The sequence below is a fragment of the Nyctereutes procyonoides genome, unplaced genomic scaffold (genome assembly GCF_905146905.1).
Source record: "Nyctereutes procyonoides isolate TBG_1078 unplaced genomic scaffold, NYPRO_anot_genome, whole genome shotgun sequence".
NCBI lineage: Eukaryota > Metazoa > Chordata > Mammalia > Carnivora > Canidae > Nyctereutes > Nyctereutes procyonoides.
In genome coordinates, this window is record NW_026575052.1 from 70,761,140 (window position 1) to 70,779,449 (window position 18,310).

Sequence of the window (18,310 nt, forward strand, 5' to 3'; positions counted from 1 at the left end):
GAAGCTGGTTTATGACTTGGGCAAAGGACTGGTGGGAACAGAAACGAAAGGAGAGAGCACGAAGAGGCTAACCTGTCAAAGAGGAGAGGCCAGAGGAATAATAGTCTTTTGAGTATCAACTGGCAGGCACTCCATACCTTGTCAGTGGTACCTCTTCTCATCTAGCTCAGTTTACAGAGGAGGAGGCAGATATGGGTGGTTAACTCAGCCCAGGCACACAGCTAGTAAATGGTGAAGATAGCATTCAGCTGGACCTCAGTTCAGCTGAATCTGAAGCCCACAAAAGAAGTGGAGCTCTATGCTCTATGTGAGATGTCAAGGTTGTGATTTTCAAAACTAACTAACTGATATGTATATATAGAACAGACTACATTGGGATGCTTGGGTGGCTCAGCAGTTGAGCATCTGCCTTTTGCTCCGGTGTGATCTTGGAGTCCTGGGATCAAGTCCCACATCGGGCTTCCCCACGGGGAGCCTGCTTCTCCCTCTGCCTATGTCTCTGCCTCTCTCTCTGTCTCTGTCTCTGTCTCTCTCTCTCTGTGTCTCTCATGAATCAATCAAGTAATCAATAAAATTTTAAAAATAAATAAAACAGACTATATTATTATAATATTATATTATAATGCATGAATATATTAATACACATGTTAAATTATATTATAATGTAAGAATGCATTAATACACATGTAAATATTATAATGCATGAATATATTAATACATATGCAAATATTGACACATGCATAGATATGCACAGAAAAGCTGTGAAAAGTTATACATCCAAATGTTAACACGAGGAAGAAACACTTCTGCTTTGCTGTGCCTTTAAGTGCAATCTTTTTTTTTTTTTCCTTTAAGTGCAATCTATAGTTTACCAAAGTCCCACATTAATATTCTTACTTAAAACTTCCAACTATAGAGGAGATAGGAATTGCACTTGTATCATCCTGCAGGATTTTGTTTTTTTTAATTATTATTATTTATGATAGTCACACACACAGAGAGAGAGAGAGAGAGAGAGAGAGAGAGAGAGAGAGGCAGAGACACAGGCAGAGGGATAAGCAGGCTCCATGCACCGGGAGCCCGACGTGGGACTCGATCCCGGGTCTCCAGGGTCATGCCCCCGGCTAAAGGTAGCGCTAAACCGCTGGGCCACCAGGGCTGCCCTACATCCTCATTTTAAAGATAAGAAAAAAAATAAAACCACCTGAGTATTTCCTAAGTCATGTAGTCTGAAGTGTTTGTAGCATAGATGTAATAAAATTGAATATTAATTCTTTTTACATGTTCTGATTGCTTTGGAAGAGGCACATCTAGTTTTTGTACTCACTTTACCTTAACCTTTTCCTGGGTCTGAATCTAGTCTTATTTTTTTCAGAGACAATTTAGTAGAAAAGACTAAAAAAACTGTAATAGGTTTGGCTGTTAATCTCACCTCAATCAAATCAAATTTTAGGGTGTTTATAGAAATTGAGACGTTGTCTCCCTGGGGACAAAGTATAGGAGAATGATCAGGTGGCTTCCTGAGCCAGAGAACATCCCACTTATATTACGAACAGGGTGGAGCCCCCTCCTTGTGCTCACAAAGCTACCACCCATCCTCACCCTCCTTACATCCTCCACCCCCAGGTGTCAGAACAGTTAACAGGCTAAGAACATTTAGAGATGTAAACATTACAAGATACACCTCATATGGTAGTGTAAGGTGCTCAATTACCAAATCCGGATGGTCTCAACAAGTCCTGAGGTCTGTTCAGAGCATTCCATGGAAAGTCAAGTAGATGATCATAAGGACTCGTGTATTTCCTCATAATGATAATCTAGGATTTATATACTTACCTTTCTTCAAAGAACTCAGAGCAATTGGCAGTCAATACAACAGGCATCCTTCTCACAACCTGTCCCCAGGGAGACCACGTCACAATTTCTATAAGCACCCTAAAATTTGACAGAGGTGAAATACTCCTGATTAACTAGAAGTATACATTTCTCCCCACTCCTTAGGACCCCAATACAACGTCTGGTGCTGGTCTCCCACCTTGATCGAGGGCAGTGTAGAGCAGCTGGGCCTGGTGTGCATTTCAGAAACATAGACATGAATGCCACAAAACCAGTCATGAGTTATATAAAACAAACCTATGGAGAATATTTTCCTTCTCAATCCTCTAAGGAGATTTCCTAAAACTCCCTGCCACTGAATGAAGTTCTGGAAGAGAGCGTTTTAAATTTGAAATTTCATCTTAGACAACTGCTCCCTCTGGTGGTATAGAAAAGCTTGCCATATCCAGCGTCTGAGCTTAGATTTGGAAACAGAATCTGGAGGACCAATTGGAAAATTTCAAAGTGGCAGTGGAGATAAACTTGAGACAACTTGAAATAAGCAAGCTGAATAAGCAATAGGGAGTCACTCTTGTTCATTCTTACTGTCAAATTACATAAATAGTTTATAGCTCATAAGCAGTCATAATATCTCTCGAATTGCTTTTGAGAAAAATTTGACAAGAATGTGATCACAAAGGAAAACTTTAATAAACAGCTAGCCGAAGTCATATTTATAACAAAATGGAAATCAGGAGAGGGGGCTCTTGGAGTTACAGAAGCCTCGTCTCTCCAGGATTGACGTCGAATATTCCTCTGAGCAACGTCATTCAAGGACTGAGCATCTTTTCCGGTTTCATTCTGCAGGAAACCATGGAGACTTAATTGCATACCACTGTAGTTATCAGGACGTCGTGCTGTCCCCTGATAAATCCCCCTGAAGACTGATTGCTACGGGACCTGTCAGAGTGTGTGCACGTGTATGTGGGTGTATGCTCGCACACATGCATGTGTTTTTAACTGCAGTGGGAGTTGTCGTTTTGAAAAGACTTCATTTTTTTTTCTTACCCTAACAAAATGAGCTGTGCAACTGTCACCCCCACTCCCCACCCCCAGAAGTGAACATGACTGCTTGTTGCTGACAGCTCTGAAACAGAGCTGTCGTTCAAAAGTGGCAGCTCTGCAGGGCTGCTCTGCCCCAGTGTGCCACTTTCCTGGCTGTCACTCACTGGGAAAGCACCTGCTCTTCTCCATGACTATCATGCAACATGGGCATGCATCAGAACCCCACTGCACCCCCCCCCCAGCATCAAATTGAGATGTCCGAGTACTGTACGGGGAGCCTGCAGAATTGAGACACCAATATTGCAGAAGGGAGACTGCTGAGAGGCACATGCAGGTCTCTAAATAGTACTCCTCAGACTTTATTGTGCATATGGATCCCCCGCAGCTTTTGTTAAGATCCAGATTCTGACAGGAGGCCTGGGCTGGGGCCAGTGATTTTGTCTTTCCCATAAGCTCCTGGGTGATGCTGAGGCTCCTGGTCTGGGGACCACACTTTGAGTAGTGAGGTTCTACAGTACACCAGTCTTCAAAAATGATGCTTTCAAGATCTGTTTAGGATTCTGGAACTGGAGAAAGCGTCTCTGCACACCTTGCAAATGTTCACCAGAGAAAGAGTACACGAGCCACCCCATGACGTCCTCGTTTTCACAACATGATAGAAACACTTGACACTGGCAAGTTCCTTTATAAACTTAAAATCCCAGATTGATCATGGATCACACACAACCTCTCCGTGACTACAATGCGGCTTTAAATAGCCACATCTAGCTAACCACCTTTTAATGATCTCTGTCCTTCTTAACCTCGGTTTTATTAACACAGTTTATTTTAAAGAAGCCTCATGGTTTACATAAGCCAAAACTCGTAGTGTGGGCAGATGGTAGGAGGAACACCACCACAAAACCTGCCACTCAGAGTGTAACAGATGACCGTGGCAGCCCAGAACTATCCCTTTGTTCATTTTGCTAATGAGTGTCCTCATTGCTGTGGGAGTCTGAATAGTTAATTACGTGCAGTTCCTGCAGCTGACAGATGGTGGGGACAGAGGTAAAGATTAACTCACAAGAACAGGGGCTGTGGATGGGTAGGAAGACGAGAAACCCTCCAGTCCAATGTGCTTTCCTTGTTTCTTGATTTTATACGAGAGTTTTAGGAAATGCACTGAGGTATTAGCTGTTACCACTTACACATTTTACACTTGGTGTGATTAATTCAAATAGTTCTTGTTTAGTAGATGATAACGAGTGCTCATGTTATCCACTGTGAGTTTTCATGTTCTGCTAGTGTGCAAAATGTGTGCTTAACATTTGCCTTTGGAGACAAATGTTTGTTTGTTTGCTTGCTTGCTTGCTTGTTGGCTTGTTGGCTTGTTTGTTTAAAAATCCCTTTTTAGTCTATAAGTACATTCTGTGATGATTCCAAATGGAGCCATGGTGAGACTAGAAGTTAATGCCTGGGATTCTTCCTTTACTAAAACAGTGTTGTTTATTAACTCTTATTAACTCATTAGTTAAGAATGAGTTGGACTCAGATAATTTAAATGAAATGGTGGCTCACAATCATGAAGATTTGTATTGGGTTTAGTGCAAAACTTAACACTATTTTGAAAATTCCCTCTGATATAACTGATTCATTAGTATGTGGCTTCTTGTTGAACGTACTGGGTTTATTAAATGCACTGCCAAAATTGTAGCCACTTATTTTTCTTTTGAGCCCTTATGGTCACAGAGTAAAACATTTTAATAATTTGCTTTTAGATATCTCTAAAGTTAAATAAAAACATGACTCGAAAAGGAACCCAGTATATTGGGAAGAAAGATTTTGTTTTTGAGGGAAGATTTCATTCTTGTGTATTAGCCATCATGACATTGCTGCAGAAAGAATATGTTATCATTCACCTGAAGATTAAAATTCAAAAGTATTTCTGTTATCCATATGAATTTTGGAGCAAGGCATATAGAACCTTCTGTCTCTTTTAGCATAATAATATGATGACTCGTAAGCCTACTTCTTAATATTTTGAGATTGCATAATCATTTAATATTTTACCCTCATGAAGTAAAAAGTTCTTCCCCAGCTTCGCCCAGTCCATTACATCTTAATTTTTTTTTTTAATGTGTGGCAGTAAAATCTAGACAGCCATAAGTGAGTATATTCAGATGTTTTTCAAAAGCTTTGAAACAGACAAGAAGAAGAAGAAGAAAGGAAGAGTAGCTGTCCCAATAAGCTTCTATTGCGTAAGAAAAAGCCTCTCCCATAATGGACATGGCAAGATTTAAACAAAAGACGCACATAATAAAAATGTAAATGAGTTTGCTTTACTAAAACTATAACTTTAAAGTCTTTTGTTGTAAGTTATCCTGAAACCTTCTTACAAGGTAATCGCTGTTTGCATAGAGATTTAAACCGAAGTCTTCAATAGCATTAAACGCCTGCACAGTCCCCAGTGTGACAGGCATGCAAAGCCATGTTAATGTTCAGAATATGAATTGCCTCTGGGTGGCTCCTCCACCAAGCAGAAAACCAACTGTGTGGATATCCGTGTGCCTGATGGACTCCATGCGGCTCCCAGCCTGAAAACGTCACCATTTTGACATGTGATGTGCTCCTCATGACACTGGCAGCACTGACACTGGGAAATGCCACAAAGGCAACAAGCCCCCCCTCCTTAGCCATGCACTTTGCCACCCCCTGGCGCTGCCCGTCCTGGTCTCCCCGGCCTGCCTAGTTACAGGCGGACAGCACTTCAGACACACACAGAGGGAAGTGTGGGTGGAGGGGCCCCAGCTGCCTCCCCGGACACAGCCTCCATAATGAATTGACCTGAATGATGAGGGCACACAAACAGTATGATATGCATTATTCCTGTCAATAAAATGTCCCCATGTGCTGTGGTCTTTGTACAGAATGTACTGCAGCCTTTCTTCCAGCGAGCTCTATTTAATCTCCTTCCTTTTTACTATTCATATTATAAGTGTGTAATAGAATTCAGAAAATTATATGATAGCCCTTCTGTATCTGTATTGTCTTGTGTTGCATATTTAAATCCTTGGCTCTCTGCTTAGAAAGACGGAATTCCCCATCTTTCAGGACGCTTTTGCCAGAGAGACGACCCTGGAGAGGGAAAATTTGGAGTACAAAGTAGCAAACGAGAGACTGCTTCAAATCATTTCAGAACTGGAAGAAGCAATCCGACTCAACCTAAAGGAAAATTCAGTATTAGGTAACATTTTACAGTCGTCTTTGAGAAAAACCTATGCATCGGGCGCTTCATAAAATCCTTAGCGGTGTTTATTTTTACCAAAGATACGTTTTTTGCTTGGTTATGTACATTTATAAGATCAGCTGGCTAGCCAGCTTTGACTTTCATTTAAGACAGCATTCCTTGCCCGGGAAAGAGAGTTTATTTGTGGTTATATTCTTGAGCCCATGCCATTCTAACTCAAGCTGGTGTTTTCCCCCCCAAGACAAGCATTGACCTTTGAAAAATGTGCTAAGCAGTGCTCCATTTCACTTAGAAATGTTATAAACAGAGAGAAACTTTTGCTGACTTCTGTTGCATGTGCTGGTTTGATTATCTAAAATTTATAACCTTTAAATACTTAAGCACACATATCGGGGTCTGCTTTGTGGAGAGTTAGCCCTTCAGAAAAATATGCCACTACTTACTACTACGGAATTATCTTCAATTTTGGATATAATCCTATAATATACATTTTCATGTGCATGCTTTATAACCCTTCCCAGTTTTACATACCATATAAATGGTAAAAGTCACATTGAAATCACCAAAGTAAAGAAAAGAAAAGAAATCACCAAAGTTAGAGTGCTCTAAAGCATCTTTTCACTTACTGTTGTTATCTTTGTATTTCTGAGAATTATATAATGTTCCCCTTAACCTGCACTTATGAAAAGCAATGAACAAATGATTAAAAAAAACTTATAGCAAAATATCAATAAAATCAGATATATTACAGTATCTCTTGAATATAAATTATACCATGCCAGTGTAGTTTCATTTCCCTTCTAGAGTAGTGTAATAATGCTTTTTCCAGTTTTCGTAGCTCTTACTGAGTCATCAAGTGCCACCTGCTAAAGCACTTTGTATCCGCTGTAACTAACAGCAAAAATGTCCATTGCTAGTATTGAAAAGCTTTCAGCCCTCAGCCCCACTTGGATCTTGAACTTAGTTCTTAATCCCTATCTGACCAGCCGTCTGAACAGCAGGAAGAAGCCTGTGAATGTCAAGGGCAGTTGTGAAGGTCACAGTCCTGCTAGGACTTGCGTCCACCATGCCTGCCAGCAGTGTACAGCCTGCCCTGAAGCAGGGAGTTTGAATACAGGGCCGTAAGCTTGTAATTTCATGGTTGGCCTCTCTCTCCTTTTGTTTACAGAAGATGAAATTATAAGTCTGAAAGAGATGGCAGAAAAGAATCATAAAACCATTCAAAAGGTACTGTAACTTTATACATTGACGAATGACTCTTTTACACTGAAATATCAGCAGAACTGATGGAATAACGGTGGGTCCCGATCGTCTTGGGGTGTCCAATTCCATTTCCATATTTAATCTCTCCCGCGATTTGGGTAGGCTCTTTGGCAGTAAATAAGGATTTCATCCTGAAAATGAATTAATGTACGGATACTTCTTTTACTTGGGCTAACTGGGTGTCTGCCTCGTTGACCGTAAGGAACTGAAGTTCGATGGCACAGGAGGTCTGGAGATGTGCTTGTGGAAAAATCCTGTTATTAAGAATGAACATTCTTTTTTTCAGCCCACATGTAGCTTCATGTTCATTTTTCTGTTTGCCCACGAGCTGGGCTACGTTATGTGGGAAATCTGTACTTAGGACAGGAATTCTTTTCGTATCAGCAAGGCCAAGATCGCCTAGTGCATCTGGGCCAGTGGGACCACAGCACTTATGCCCCCTGCACAGGTCGGCACCCCTGCTTCGGGCTTCCTTAGCTCCCTTTACTGTCCCATCATAGCCATCAACATATTTTCAGTGATAATCAATCTTCCCTGCTGTACTGCAAGCCTCACGAGAGCAGAGACGCTATCATCTCTGTTTCTGGTATATTCCCAGCACTGAGCACAGAGCCTGGCACACTGACCAATGCTCTTTGAGTGATTCATAGAATGAGAATGTGTTTAGAGTTCCTGAGATTTACAGGTGAAAATGTGCATTTGCATCTCTGAATTATTCCAAATAAACATAAATACTTTCCACTAACTGAATCGAGTGCCAGTTTTAAAATGAAAAAAAAATGCTTTTAAGGTTTTATTTTTATTTATTCATGAGAGACACAGAGAGACAGGCAGAGACATAGGCACAGGGAGAAGCAGGCTCCCTGTGGAGAGCCCGATGTGGGACTCCATCATGACCTGAGCCAAAGGCAGACGTTCAAACACTGAGCCACCCAGGTGCCCCCTAAAATGAAAAGTAATTTAAAAACTGGGTAACAGTCAGTTTTAATTAAACATGCCATCCCTCAGTCATACAAGCCCCGTTTCCAGAGCCCAACCGACAGCCACCTGTGCGTCAGCTGAGGTCCAAATTTCAGCCCCATTTTACAGTTCAGAGTATTCTTAGGTTTTTGATAAAATTAACTCTTAAGAACTAATTTTTAGAGAATTGGTTACATAAAGGGTCAGAGTTGGGAGACGTTTTCTCTGATAAGCAAAATCATCATGGATTTGCAGAGCGAGTTCATATTCTTATGCTTCATTCTATTTGCAATGGTGACAGCACAAGTCCCATCCTTACAGAGAAAACCAGAGTCTGTGGACAGGTAAGTTTCACCTTCTTGGCATCAATGTCTAGGTTGAAAATGAAGCCGCAGCTTCCTAGTCTCAACCTCTAAGGAATTATCACAGTTTAAGTGTTTCTAAAACTGTTCGATCTATCCAGTCACTTGTAGGGATGAGTCGTGTAAGCTTACTCTTCTCTGGAAAGAGCACAAGAAATTAGAGCAAAAAATCTGACCACTAAGCCGCCGATTAGAAAGAAACATGCCCCTTCGAATGACCAGTCAAGCCCTGTGTGAGCTTAAATATTTCAGTTAAGTGTTTCCTCAGCTGCCTTAGGTCTGCACTGCCCGGTGGTAGCCCCCTGTGGCTGGCTGAACACATGAATTGTGTCTAGTGCAACTGAGGAACTCAATTTTTAATTATATTTAATTTTAATTTTTAAAATTTAAATGTAAAAACTTATACTTGTTTCGGCTTATTGGAAAACCTTTGTGTATATTTTAAATAACTTGGTATGTGAATCTACTTGTTGCTCTGCAATTCTTATGCAGTCTAAATACAGATAAAGTATTTCCAATGAAATTTCAGTCCCCAAATTGAGATGTGCTTCAAAGACTTAGCTTAAGTGAAATATCTCAGCAATGATTTTTAAGATTAATTATTACACATTGAGATGATAACATTTTGAATGTATATTTGGATAAACAAAATATATTATTAAAATTAATTTCACCTGTTTCCTTTACCTTTTTTAGCAAGACTACTCTAAAATTCAAAATTATATATAACTTATACCATGTTTTTTTAAAGACTTTATTTATTTATTCATGAGAGACAGAGAGAGAGAGAGAGGCAGAGACACAGGCAGAGGGAGAAGTAGGCTCCATGCAGGGAGCCCGAAGTGGGACTCGATCCCAGGACTCCGGATCATGCCCTGGGCAGAAGGCAGGCGCCAAACTGCTGAGTCACCCAGGAATCCCCTTATACCATGTTTTTGATTCACAGCTCTCTTTAGCAAATATAGCAGATCCCTAGTCCGTTTGATCATTTAAAAAGTCCTTTCTCTTTTCTTTTTTTCTTTATATGTCCTGAACCTCCACGGACACATTGAAAATAGGTACAGTTTGGTATTGAACAGAAGGAACCCAGAACCTTGGGTTCCTCTTCCATTTCTGCCACTGTGGTCCCTTGGGCCAGTGCCTTCTCCCTCTTTCTGTCTTTCACAGGCTTAACTGTGAGGATACATTGGGATAATGGGAGTCAAAGTGCTTTGTCAACTGGAAAGCACATTAGGACTTGTTGAGCAAATGAGAGCTGATCTTTACTGGTTTGGTTTCCAATATCCTCCACTACATCAGTTAATTCAGCGATGTTTACTAGATGCCTTTTAGTGCCAAGCAGTGTGCTAGTGCTGAGATACAAAAATTACAGACAGACATACACACACATACATACACACGTGCATACACACGCATGGCCTGCTGTGGAGCAGATTAAGTCTAGGACGAGAGACAAAAACCCTTGGGCTGTGTGATGTGGACTGTAATAGAAGTATGTACGTAGAGAAGAGATGTCTAGCTTTACCTGAAAGGATGCACAAACAATTCCTTCTGCACACTTTTACTCTGTCACTTAGCTTGTCTAGCCTTACCTTAACTCCTTTTTATCCAAAGAGGATCCTTCTTCTTTGCCCTGACTCATCTCTTCCTTCCTTCTCTTCTGGAACTTTCTTCATCACCCCGTTCTCTCTAATGCCTTTAAAAATTTCACTGTAGCCTACAGATATAGTGAAACCATTGTCTTGGTGGTATCCATTGACTCTAATCACCCATTGCCATTTACTATATTCCAAATGTTATTTAAAATAAATCTGTGCTTACCAAACCCCTTTTCTCTCCCCCGATGCTAGTTTTTCTTGTGTATAAGGTCACAGTGAGATTCCTATTGCCTTCAATCCTTTTTTTAAAAAAGATTTTATTTATTCATGAGAGACACACAGGGAGAGGCAAGGCAGAGGGAGAAGCAGGCTCCTGGCGAGGAGCCCAATGCGGGACTCAATCCCAGGACCCCGGGATCACGATGTGAGCCAAGGGCAGATGCTCAACCACTGAGATACTCAGGCATCCTGCCTTCAATTCTTTTTAGGTTTTTTCCTTCCTGAATTTTCTGCTGTATATGGAAGGACTGCCTGCCGTATCATAGAGTCTTCTACAACAATGCTCACTTCTGATTCTTCACGTGGTTCTTCATTCCTTCCAAGCAATATCTGTCAATTCTCTGTGACTTCTCTGCTCAATTTTTCCACTTGAATGCTATTCTTGGGAATTCTATTTATCCTTGATCTTCCTTCTTTTCTCTCTGGTTGAACTCAGCCTCTCCCATAACTGGCACACTTGTTTACCAGTGACTTCCAAACTTCCTTTCCTGCTTTATGATTTCTCTGAATGCCACGTCTATAGTTTCAATTCTGTTCTCATCCTTAATTTCAATGTCACATGCTCTTTGACAGCCCCATCCATTTCCTATGGTAATTAGAAGCTCCTTCTGTGGCCCTGTATACCTGGGACTATTTGCTCTCTTAAGGTCAGAAACTGTCTTGTTTATCTCTAAATTCTTAGTCATCAGCCCTTAAAAACATTTGCTGAAAAAATGTGCTACCTATTCATCAAATCACTGTCAAAACTTGACCTTATTACCCCTTGAATCTGGACTCTGCTGTGTTTCCCCACTTAAATGAATGACATTGCCATCGATCCCGAAGAACAGATGAGAAATCCAGGGTCATTCTCTACTCTCTCCTTAATGCCTCGTATCTATTTGGTCGCCCAATCTGTAGGTTTTCCTTCCACAGTGTATCTCAAATCCCCCTTCTCTGTCACAACATTGCTACAGACTTGGTTGGGGCTGTCATCATTTCCATAGATTCTAACTTCATTTTCCTGTTTCCACCCTCATCCCTTTTCAAATCAAGCTTCCACACTCTGCTGTAGTGTGTCATACCCTAATTGCACGTGCTAAAACGTTCAATGGTTTCCCATTGTCTACAGTATAAAATCAGACCTCTCAAAAATACACCGGGGGATTTTCATATGCCAGGAACAGTTAAATTCTCTCTGAATGAATTCTTTAAAATAGATTTTACTATCTTAATTTTACAGAGAAGAAAACTAAGGCTTGAAGCCGACTTAGTTTACCCACAGGGCTAATAAGGAGCAGAGCTTCGATTTGAACACACTTATGTTCCTCATTGTATCATCCTGCCTTCCACCCCTGATTGTGGAAAGTGAGGCCTCTCATATTGTCACCCGACCCTCCTCCTTTCCTTTCCTGCCACTGCTGTCTCTCTGCATCCTGGGGTCCCATAGCACCAAGCCCTCCCCAATTCCTCCATGACTTCATACTCCCCTCCAGTTGTTGTGCTATTTTGTTTGCTGTTTCCACTGCCTTTTTCCTTCTCCAACTGGTTGCATTCCCAGTAGCCCTCAAGACTATTGTCAAAATGTACTTCTCCTATTATATCTTATTATAACTATGGTTGCCGGGATTTGTGGCTCTTTATGCTTTTTGGCCACCTGAAAATTTGATTTATTAACATATTTTCTAATGTATTACAGTCATTTTTTCACATTGCTCTCCTACCAGACCTAGATGCTTCAGAGGAAGGGATCTGTTCTACTTCACTTCTGTACCTCCCTAGACTAACAAAATGCCTGGCATCTAAAAGGTGTTCTACACATGTGTATTAAATCATGAATGTACGGACTAATTGAATGGATGTCAAAACCAAGGTTTGAATTTTATCAGTGTATATAACACTGATTATCATTATATATAATACATGAATGGCAAGTAATCATTGAAGATACCAAGGCAAGTCGTAGGAGTGCAGGGGCTATGCAATATATGCTTTTTGATGATTGTTTTCAGTTGGCATAGAGTTTGATGTGCATAGAAATATAACACAAAAATCTAAAATAAAAGAATGGGTCCTATAAAGAGGAAAGCAAAAGTGCTCTTCTTGATACACTATACTTGCTTTATTATATATCAACATCACATTTTGTTGGTATAGGGTGAGGAAGATTGTCAATGAATTGGCATTTCCTGTGTATATTTTGCTTGTTGTTCTAGTAAAATACAGTAATATATAATGTATTTCTGTTCCATGATAATCTACAGGTATTTAAATTTTTAAAATCATATTAGGATCTGCTTTTCTCATGTTTAAAATCAAAATATGTGTTGTTCTATTCTACTGAGGAGAAATTTTAGGTATTCTTTTAGGTATTTTGTTCTTTTCTTTAATCAAAATATAATATTCTTCTCTTTTAGCTAACGGATGGTAGAGACAGATTACTATGTGAGCTTGATTATGAAAAATCATTAGTTCAAGAAATGGTAAGGTGATTTATGTTATTTCCTAATAAATTTGAAATCAGGAATTCAATTTAATCATGAATGCTTTATAAACTTTATTTGTAACCATTTTATTGTGAACTATTTCACAGTTTGTCAATAATCTAAATACATACAAAATTATTAACTTTTTTTAACTGAAGTATAATTGACACACAATGTTCTAATAGTTTCAAGTGTACAGACAATTCTATACATTAAGCTATGTTCAATACAATAAGTGTGGTCACCATACAACATCCTTATAATATTATTGACTATATTCCCTATGCTGTGCTTTGCAACCCCATGACTTACTTATTTTACAACTGAAAGTTTGTACTTCTTAATCCTTTTCAGCTATTTCTATAAACATTTTTAAATGTTCTTTTTAAGAAAACAGTTTGATTAGTACTGACACAAATGTAATAAGCTGCTATGTAGATGAGTCTTACATAAGAAATAGTGTTACAATTTAAAGCAGTGCACAAAGTTTTTGAGTTTTATGGAGATTAAAAAAAACAAATATGAGAGCCCAATATTTTGAAGGATTTGCTATTTTTAGTTACAAATTGCCATAAGTGACAACAAAAAAAGAGCCCAGCTAGATATTTTGGCATTCTGTGTTAGTCTCATAAGAAAACACTGCCTTTTTATGTTCTTTTAGAGAACTTTCCAGACGGCTGCTCTTTTATTTTATCTGTGGACTACCCACCCCCGAGGCCCCGCCACCCCACCCCCCCGCCCAGCTTATGGTGTTGTACTTTGGCTTTCAACTGGTCACCACTAGTATGTCTTTGTTATAGTAAACTGACTGTGTTTATTATAATCAAAAATAAAACACAGCTTGACTTGCGTTCTAAATGTGCTTGAAAAGAATATGATACTGTTTAGAAGAGAAAAGGTTGTTCATAGGAAGTCAACACCACTTCAGATATTGAAACATTCCCTTTTTTACAGCTTGTCACACTTTGTGCCAAGTCATGACCGTTTCCCTAACTCTTGTTTTGTTACTCTCGGCACCATGTGTTTTGGGTTTCTTGTCATAGAAATTAATGCAAAACAATGCTCTGAGACTACAATAAAGCCTTCTATGAAACCAACTTGGGAATTCAGCAAGGAAAAAATTATGGTTAGCTAGTCACAGAAGCCATGTGCTAACAAATAACATTATTTTGAATCCCTCACTTTTAGGTACCTGGCCTGTAAAAATCGTCTCCATTATTTGAATCTATTCGGTCAATTTCTTCTGCCTCCCCCACCCCTTCTGTCATTCCTCCAATGTCTTGGAGTTACTTCTGAAAACAAACTAAATGTGCACATTTGTCATTAAAATTGAAAGTGCTTTTATTTATTTTTTTTTATAAATTAATTTTTATTGGTGTTCAATTTACCAACATACAGAATAACACCCAGTGCTCATCCCGTCAAGTGTACCCCTCAGTGCCCGTCACCCATTCACCCCCACCCCCCACCCTCCTCCCCCTCCACCACCCCTAGTTCATTTCCCAGAGTTAGAAGTCTTTATGTTCTGTCTCCCTTTCTGATATTTCTCACACATTTCTTCTCCCTTCCCTTATATTCCCTTTCACTATTATTCATATTCCCCAAATGAATGAGAACATACACTGTTTGTCCTTCTCCGGTTACTGTGGCCAAGTTCAAAAAGGGTGTTGCCTGAGTTCTTCTCTGGGATTTTGATGGAATCTTGTCTCACATTTAGATCTTTCATCCATTTTGAGTTTATCTTTGTGTATGGTGCATGAGAGTGGTCCAGTTTCATTCTTCTGCATGTGGATGTCCAATTTTCCCAGCACCATTTATTGAAGAGACTGTCTTTCTTCTAGTGGATCGTCTTTCCTCCTTTATTGTATATTAGTTGAGCATAAAGTTCAGGGTCCACTTCTGGGTTCTCTGTTCTGTTCCATTGATCTATATGTCTGTTTTTGTGCCAGTACCACACTGTCTTGATGAACACAGCTTTGTAGTACAACCTGAAATCTGGCATTGTGATGCCCCCAGATATGGTTTTCTTTTTTTAAAATTCCCCTGGCTGTTTGGGGTCTTTTCTGATTCCACACAAATCTTAAAATAATTTGTTCTAAGTCTCTGAAGAAAGTCCATGGTATTTTGATAGGGATTGCATTATATGTGTAAATTGCCCTGGGTAACATTGACATTTTCACAATATTAATTCTGCCAATCCATGAGCATGGAATATTTTTCCATCTCTTTGTGTCTTCCTCAATTTCTTTCAGAAGTGTTCTGTAGTTTTTAGGGTATATTTTGAGAACCATTTGAATGGTAAATGGTTCTCCAACCTTTTATTTTCAGGTTGTAGGTGTCCTTCTGTCTAAAATGAGTCTCTTGTAGACAGCAAATAGATGGGTCCTGTTTTTTTATCCAGTCTGAAACTCTGCGCCTTTTGATGGGGTCATTAAGCCCATTCATGTTCAGAGTTACTTGAACTTCTTCTTAAAGGGGAGTTTTAAGAGTCCCCCTTAAAATTTCTTGCAGAGCTGGTTTGGAGGTCACATATTCTTTCAGTTCCTGCCTGTCTCGGAAGCTCTTTATCTCTCCTTCCATTTTGAATGAGAGCCTTGCTGGATAAAGTATTCTTGGTTGCATGTTCTTCTCATTTAGGACCCTGAATATATCCTGCCAGCCCTTTCTGGCCTGCCACGTCTCTGTGGAGAGGTCTGCTGTTACCCTAATATTCCTCCCCATGAAAGTCAGGGACTTCTTGTCTCTTGCTGCCTTAAGGATCTTCTCTTTATCTTTGGAATTTGCAAGCTTCACTATTAGATGTCGAGGTGTTGAACGGTTTTTATTGATTTTAGGGGGGGATCTCTCTATTTCCTGGATCTGAATGCCTGTTTCCCTTCCCAGATTGGGAAAGTTTTCAGCTAGGATTTGTTCAAATACATATTCTGGCCCTCTGTCCCTTTCGGCGCCCTCGGGAACCCCAATTAAACGTAGGTTTTTCTTCCTCAGAGTGTCGTTCATTTGCCTTAATCTGTCTTCATGGTTCTTTAATTGTTTATCTCTTTTTTCCTCAGTTTCCCTCTTTGCCATTAACTTGTCTTCTATGTCACTCACTCGTTCTTCCACCTCGTTAACCCTCGTCGTTAGGACTTCTAGTTTGGATTGCATCTCATTCAATTGATTTTTAATTTCTGCCTGATTGGATCTAAATTCTGCAGTCATGAAGTCTCGTGAGGCCTTAATGCTTTTTTCTAGAGCCACCAGTAGCTGTATAATGGTGCTTCTGAATTGGCTTTCTGACATTGAAGTGTAATCCAGATTTTGTAACTCTGTGGGAAAGAGGGCTGTTTCTGATTCTTTCTTTTGAGGTGAGGTTTTCCTTCTAGTCATTTTGCTCAGTGCAGAGTGGCCAAAAACAAGTTGTATTGGAACACGGGGGAGTATCACAGGTCCGTCTAGCTGGTCTTCTGGGGGAGGGGCCTGCTGTGCTGGTTTTCAGGTGTTAGCACTTGGGGGAGCTGCTCTGCCCCTGCCTGCTGCCGGGCTCAGCGGGGGTTGTTTACCCCGTGAGGTCTCAGGAGGAACAGCAGCAGTTGCTATGGCAACTCTGGAAGCCTGGATTCAGCCTCCGCAGGAACTACGGGGCTCGGGCTCTCGGCTCTCCGTCCGCAGGGCCTGGAGGCTCTGAAAGTGCTTTTATAGACCGGGAACCAAATGTTATATTGTCAGTTGATTAGTGGCATTGGGGAAGAAATGAAACTACTTGGTCAGCGAGTTTGTGCTGATACTATGAACTGAACCCATAGTTTTACTTTGCCTCTTTATTTAAACCCTAAGCAGTTAACCGGTGCTATTATATTGCCCACGGGGGAACCAATCACATTTTATTGTGTTGTGTAGAAGTTTGTTTAGTGCTGCACTTGTTGCCAGGCAGCAAGATCTTGCATCACAAACCCCGTCCAGCACAAGAGGCTTGGCATGCTCAGAACTAGTTTGGGGGCTCATGTTCTCAGAAGAGGGAGTCTGCTTAAAGTTCTTCTTCTTCCATGGCATACCTTTGGGCCCAGCAAAGTCTCTGTTTGGTGCCTTCTCCCTCCCACCAAGACATTCTGTTACTAACTTGGTGGGAGGCTGGCTTCATGGCTGTCGGGCTTCCTTTGTTTCTTGCCACAGTATTTTTTTTTCCAGAAATGACGATTTCTGGATTGATGATTGCACCTAGATGAAGAAGTGGGTGATGGTGGAGTCGATGCAGAGTCATTTTGTAGAAATCTAAAAAACTTTCTCACTGAAGGGTTTTTGTTCCATGCTTATTTCTGTTTTCCAGTGCAGTCTGTGTTCTGGCCTCTCAAGAACCTAGTTTAAAAAGTCAAAGAGCAGGGCACCTGGGTTGCTCAGTGGTTGAGCATTTGTCTTCAGCTCAGATCCTGATCCTGGGGTCCTGGGATCAAATCTCTCATTGGGCTCCCCATGGGCAGCCTGCTTCTCCCTCTGCCTCTGTCTCTCCCTCTCTCTCTCTCTCTGTCTCTCATGAATAAATAAATAAAATCTTAAAAAAAAAAAAGAAAAGAAAAGTCAAAGAGCTGCACATAAAAAAGGCACTATCAATAAGTGTGGGTAAACAATGACACATGGAGTGTAGGTATCCTTAGACTGGCTTGAGGGGAAGGGTGTAAAATAACTTTGTGTCTTCCCATGATTCTTGTGCATAGTGGTGTTGATTTATCTTTTTAAAAAATTGAGATATAATTGCCATATTACATTATATTCATGTTAGGTGTACAACAAAATGATTTGATATATGTGAATATTGTAAAGTGATCAGTACGGTAAATCTCGTTAACATCCATCACCACACACAGTTAGATTTTTTGTTTTCTTGTGACAAGAACTTGTAAGATATGCTCTCTTAGCAATTTTCTTTTTTTTTGTTGTTGTTTTTTTTTGTTTTGTTTTTGCAATTTTCAGATATATAATACAGTATTGTTAGCTATAGTCACCATATATATTGTGTTCCTAGGACATTTATTATAGGTAGATATTTGCCTGTTGGTATCACCTTCACCCATTTTGCCAACCTCACTCCACTCCCTGCTTCTGGCAATCACCTATCTGTTTCTCTAAGTTCAGTTTTTTAGATGTGGATATAAATGATCATTCAGTATTTGTCTTCCTCTGACTGATTCCATTTAGTATAATGCTCTCAAGGCCCATCCACATTGTTGCAAATGGTAGGATTTCCTTCTTTTTATGGCTGAATAGTATTCCATTATATATATATATATAAATAATTAGTAT

The 18,310-nt window shown here is 40.1% G+C and overlaps 1 protein-coding gene across 1 annotated transcript in view; it reads left to right on the top strand.

The window, feature by feature from the left end:
- Window positions 1-18,310, top strand: part of CUNH10orf67 (chromosome unknown C10orf67 homolog) — a 158,055-nt gene that overhangs the window by 58,798 nt on the left and 80,947 nt on the right. The window contains exons 6-8 of the mRNA XM_055332670.1: window positions 5,971-6,103; window positions 7,275-7,333; window positions 12,965-13,030. Coding sequence (XP_055188645.1) covers window positions 5,971-6,103; window positions 7,275-7,333; window positions 12,965-13,030 — 258 coding nt within the window. The remainder of the gene's footprint in view (window positions 1-5,970; window positions 6,104-7,274; window positions 7,334-12,964; window positions 13,031-18,310) is intronic.